Source organism: Etheostoma spectabile, chromosome 13 (genome assembly GCF_008692095.1).
Source record: "Etheostoma spectabile isolate EspeVRDwgs_2016 chromosome 13, UIUC_Espe_1.0, whole genome shotgun sequence".
Lineage (NCBI taxonomy): Eukaryota > Metazoa > Chordata > Actinopteri > Perciformes > Percidae > Etheostoma > Etheostoma spectabile.
Window position 1 is genome coordinate 12476210 of NC_045745.1, and position 6000 is coordinate 12482209.

The following is a 6000-nucleotide window of genomic DNA, read 5'->3' on the forward strand; positions in this document are numbered from 1 at the left end:
GTAAGTCTTCCCTCCTCCTGCTGGCAAGCCTTTATTTAATTCAATCCATTTTGAGAACTATAGCTGATTTCAGAGTAAAGAAAGTAACAATTTCCCCTTTTGGCGCTCTGCAGTCAGCAGGACGCCCAGGAGTTTCTGCGTTTCCTATTGGACGGTCTCCATAATGAGGTGAACAGAGTGACAGTACGCCCTAAGATGTCCATTGAAGACTTTGACCACCTTTCGTAAGTCATCCCCTCCCCCATTTCTCAACTCTGCTCTAAATAAGTCACTCATAATATACCCTATCACTGATACCTCTCACTGCCAAAACAAACACTGCTGCGTGCCTAAAAGATTCAAATGAACTGTAATTATTTAAAATTACTCTGTAATTAATTACCTTCAGGATATTGCAGTTATGTGGCAATTTCTAAACTTTCCTCAGTAGAAATAATACCCAAACCTGTTAAAGCTCCACTGTGTAAAGTTGATTAGCAAAAAAACTCTTTGTTCTTTCCCAAATATGTGCTCATTCATGTGTAATCACTTCCACCAACTAATCAAAGTATTCTTGTGAGTGTAGAATCTGCCATTCAGAATCATTCAGAATACAATATATTCTGCCATGTGGCGCCTCCATCTTAAAAATACATCAGCCAGAGAGGGGCATACCTCCGCGTTTCGCGCTTTTACACTCAGTGGCAGTGTGACGAATGCCAGGGGGGGATTGCTCGATCTGCCGGCAGATTAGAAAGCCTGTTGAAGATGGAGGACCACGCAGATACTTTGCTAATATTAGTTTGCATTCGTTTGGGAACCTGATAGCTGATGTTCGCAATAAAAGGGTACCAAAATAACAAAAACATTAAACTATTATTAGACTGAAAGGAACAGTCACGAACGAAGTCGTACTTCTTGGAATAATTTGGCCACCGTAGGAGTTAAAATGCACTCAGAATGGGAGGGGCTAGAAAGTAATTTTCAGTTGGTTGTCATATACAATTTCACCGCTAGATAGGAAAAATTCTTCCACAATGTAGCTTTCAATGACAATAGTCCTACCTGTTTCTATCATTTTGAAGGACACACATTTCAGTTTGAAGTCTTAGATGTACACCGTTTTGACGCTCTACTGTTTGATTCACAGGGATGATGAAAAGGGCAAGTGGATGTGGAACATGTACTTGGAGAGAGAGGACAGCAAAGTAGTGGGTAAGGGATTTACCTTGATGGGTTGCATGATCACCTTAAACCATCTTTGAATTGACCTTGGTTTTTATGCATATTAAATTCTCCTTCTCGCATTTCTGTCTTTAGATCTGTTTGTTGGACAGCTGAAGAGCTCTGTGACCTGCACCGTCTGTGGCTTCCGCTCCACCGTGTTTGATCCATTCTGGGACCTATCCATACCAGTCGCACAGGTCAGAACACAAACACACACACACACACACACACACACACACACACACCAACACTCTGAAAAAAGTGTATATCCATCCAAATTCTGTCAAATAGTGTTGGCTAGGCTTTAAAGACTTCTACATTGCTGTGGAAAAGAAGTCATTATTTGTTTGTAATTCTGATGATAAAAAGACAACATGGTTTTGTTCTGTTGTATTTTTATTCTATATATATATATATATATATATATATATATATATATATCCTTATAAACCATGTGGTTTTATGTAGTTTGCTGTTTCCTAACTGGACATTCTCTGTGTCTCCACAGAGGAGCTCAGGTGAAGTGACTCTCAAAGACTGCTTGAGGCTCTTCACAAAAGAAGATGTGTTGGACGGGGAAGAGAGACCGTAAGAAGCCTCCGCACCCCTCCTTGCTCCTTGTGTGTGTGTGTGTGTATATATATATATATATATATATATATATATATATATATATATATATATATATATAAATTATACAGCATCAGTATCTCACTGCCCTGTGTTTTATCTCTCTCTCTCAGACTTGCAACAGATGCAAAACCAGAAGAAAATGCACCAAAAGATTCAGCATTCAGAAGTTCCCTCAGATCCTCGTGATTCGTATCCTTTCCTCACATCGTGGCACCATTTGTTCAGTGCTTACAACATGCATTTAAATGAATTAACATATTTGCATACACTAAGCCAATGGCATACCAGAAATAAATGGTTGACTGCTTTTCAGGTTTAGAGTGTTCTTAAGTGTAAGCAGCATTTTAATGCGTAAAGTGGACCATGTGGTCTAACCTAACTTTAAACTGTTGAACTAGTCAATCTGTAGCAGCAATGCATCATATTTCATCTTTACTGATTAAGGGACAAGGATGTCAAGTAGATGCTGTGGTATAAAACATACCATGTAATTAGAATATTTCCCTCTGAAATGCTGTGAAGGAGAAGTAAAATGTACTCAATTTGCACTAAAAGCAAAATACGTCATTTTGGACCAGTGTCGGCTTCTTGACTCAGTGTTCCTCTCAGACCTGAAGCGTTTCTCAGACTCTAACATCCGAACCAGCAAACTCTCCACGTATGTCAACTTCCCTCTCAAAGAGCTGGACCTGCGGGAGTTTGCCTCCGACAGCAGCGGTAAGTATCTGCCGACGGTGACACACCGTCACCGGAGGACAGAGAGGAGGGGAACTCGTGCACTTTCCCAGGCCAGCTTGATCGGATGAGGAAGGATTGCAGTAGTGTTGACTGACAGTTTTGTGTCTCCCTGCAGAGCGGGCTGTGTATAACCTGTATGCAGTATCCAACCACTCGGGAAATGCTCTGGGAGGCCATTACACATCCTACTGCAAGAACTCTGCCCTGGGGGAGTGGTACAGCTACAACGACTCCAGGTATCTACTCTCAAATCTACTCGCATATAATCATATTACCATAGCGTCTTATCAGTTTGGCAGAACGCTGTCTAATTATACCGTATGCAGCTGCTGTAAAATGAAAATGATCTCATTCTAGCTGCATAAACGTATGTCAGCGTTATGACTAGGCCTGTAACAATTATAACATAATTGTCTAATCGCAATTTGTTCTTTTTAATGTAAAAGCTGTTTCTTTTTAGCTAAGGTGCTAAAAGGTGTAACTATTGATAGTACATGCCAGTTTTATGTTATTAAGAAATACAATGTTTTATGTTAAAGAGGCATGGTTTAATTCATAGTCTTTGTACTTGTGTTACATTATCTGGATCATACAATAGTGATATATAACCAAAATATGAATCTTGGGATCAAAATAAATAGGTTTAAATTGACTGAAAAAGAAAACAGCATTGTTTATTGCAACTACTGTTTTTCTGAGATGATTAATCGTGCAGTAAACTGTGTAATTGTAACAGCTCTATTTATGGCAAATCACATGTGCAGAATGGGTGTACATTGGTATGTACTGTATGTGCTGGATGTGCCTGTGTTTGTCTACTGTTTGGTATTCAGTGTACTAACGAATGTGTACTGTGTGTTCTGTGCAGGGTGAGCCCAGTGTCGTCCAGCCAGGTTCGCAGCAGCAACGCCTACGTCCTGTTCTACGAGCTGGCCCCCTCCCCAAACAGCAAATACCAGACGTGCCGCCTGTAGACGCTGTGGAGGAGTTGAGAAGCTGCACTGAACGAGGCCTGAAAATGGAGTCAGACACTGCCTGCTGGGAGAGAGCTCCGCCTAGTGGAGAGAGTCCTGCCATTACAGACTGTGATGGAGCGCAAAGACATGTTGCTGAGCGGAGACAACGCCCTCTGACCGTCTGTGTTTTTGAGGGAAAAGCGTGAATGTGAAAGCACATTCAAAGTTCAGGATGGCAAGCGGAGCTCATAAGTTGCGTGGAACTGAAGTGACCCTGGGAAAATACTACTTACATTGTCAAAAAAGTGTAGATATTCAGGTCAAGGCACAGCTTTGAGTCAAACTTTAAAACGTCCTTTTGGAGTATGAGAAGACCCTCTTCATGGTGCACATGCAACCGTTGATTCACTCCAAAAAAGACATTTTAACGCTGTGCCTGGACCTGAATCTACACCCACTCGAGTGGATTATTTTTTTTTTTTTATGCACTTTGAACATGGACTTATGGACTTATATTATTATTGTTAAATTATTATGTGACGACATTGCAGAGACTTGAAAAATGCCTCACACAGAAACTGAAAGATATAATTTATTCTATTTAACATAAAGCGAGTAACTGAAAGTGCATACTGTAAATGTCATTGAACAAAGCCTTATGGTTTCCTCTAAAAACAGTGGAAATCCTCTATGGAGAGAAGATGTTTTATGTCAAAGCACATATTATTTTTGTACAGTATTTATGGACAGCACAGTGAATGTAACTGTTCTGTGGGAAAGCCAGACATACCAAAGCCGCTGTATAAAAATGCATCTACAATACTTCCAGCAATTATGTTGCAAACTTTACATATAAGTCACTTCTGAGTCTATGAATGATTAAAATTCAGTGTTAACTTACTCACTCATCATGTGATTTATTTTTATTTAACCTTCATTTATCCAGCCAGCCAAAAAGAATATAAGGAATATTTCACGTGAGTCAAAATATTGTTGGTTTTATACATTGTTCAATATTCTGCTAATCTAGGGACACACATGACAGAAATCATGTGCAATAAATTACACACAAACCATAAATAACTACTCAGTCAATTAAATCAGTTATAATTGTGGTCTCATTGCAGCTTCATAACGTAACCCATGTAACTAATTGTATAATAATAGTATTGACTATGTATGTAGTAAGTGGTTATTTGTGCAAGTCAGGTCAATCTATTTATATATATTTATATTTATAATTTAAACCCATTCTAAGCTGAACAAAGTGCTGTACAAAGTTATGTTATAAAAACAAATTAATACAATAAAACAGACACAATGAACATGATACAAACAACACACTTTAGTACAAATGTCCCTAAACTGGGTCAAGCTCCAAAAAACAAAAATGGGTTTTAAGATTAGACTTAAAAATCTCGGCAGTGGGGCATGTTATGAAAGGGAAGTTTATTCCACAGTCTCGGGGCCACAACTGGAAAGGCACTGGAAATCCTTTGTTTTCATCCAAGACTGTGGCATAGCTAAAAGGAACAGATTCTAGCAATCTTATGGTACTGGATGAGTGATGTAAGGTAAGGAGATCAGCATAATATAAAGAGCCAAATCCTTGTAATGCCTTTAAAACAAGTAGCAATACCTTAAAGTCGTTTTTATCACCAAGGAAAAGAGGCCATTATCGTGGAAACATGGTCCCTCCTTCTGGTACCAGTCAACAATCTAGCAGCCGCGTCCTGGACAAGCTGCAGGTGTGATGAAGATGATTGTCAAATCACAGAATACAATTGCAGAAGTCAATACTAGACAAAATAAAAACATGAATAACAGTCTCTAAGTTCTTACAAGAGAGAAAGGATTTTAGTTTAGCCATAGTCCTCAGATGAAAACTAAAGAACTAATTTGTCAAATTTGAATGCTGGGTTAAAGATGACACCTTAATTTCTAGCAAAATGGCACACGCTCTACTGCTCTTAACTAATAATTTATGGTAAATGTCTTTTTATAGCCAAAGGTTTTATTGTTATTGTTGTTATTATTATCTTTATATTGTCTTCTTTCTCTCTATACTGTATTGTTTTGCTGAAAACTGCTGATGGAAATGTCAATTTCCCTGCAGGAGTCATCCCAAAAGGATTAATAAAAAGAAGTCTAAGTCACACTTGTAGCCTGGCTCGGCCCCCCTACGTACTGTCGCTCAATTTTCATTTTCCTTCAGATATATCATAGAAAAGCTGAGGACCTCAGGATCAACAACACTTCCATTGGTATACAAATGCACAATGAAAAATGGAAATGGACAAGGAAAATGTTTGGTAGGACTAGAATGTTTTAGTTTTTGTTGTAAAACTACAAAACACTGCAGGAAAAACAGGAAGAACTCTTTAAAATACAACTCCCAGCTACCTCTTCTTTCCTCATCTTCTCTTTTTGTGTATCTCTCCTTTTTTTCTAACCCTAACCCGGCCCG

At 38.8% G+C, this 6000-nt stretch overlaps 1 protein-coding gene across 2 annotated transcripts in view; it reads left to right on the forward strand.

Moving 5' to 3' along the window:
- The window catches only part of LOC116700732 (ubiquitin carboxyl-terminal hydrolase 2), a 10971-nt gene extending 6538 nt beyond the window's left edge, over positions 1–4433 (forward strand). For both annotated transcript variants that reach the window (XM_032534160.1, XM_032534161.1), the window contains 8 exons: positions 114–224; positions 1130–1194; positions 1300–1403; positions 1715–1794; positions 1949–2028; positions 2449–2556; positions 2693–2813; positions 3446–4433. In XM_032534160.1, coding sequence (XP_032390051.1) covers positions 114–224; positions 1130–1194; positions 1300–1403; positions 1715–1794; positions 1949–2028; positions 2449–2556; positions 2693–2813; positions 3446–3551 — 775 coding nt within the window. In that variant the 3' untranslated portion in view covers positions 3552–4433. The remainder of the gene's footprint in view (positions 1–113; positions 225–1129; positions 1195–1299; positions 1404–1714; positions 1795–1948; positions 2029–2448; positions 2557–2692; positions 2814–3445) is intronic.
- The last annotated feature ends 1567 nt before the right edge of the window (positions 4434–6000 follow it).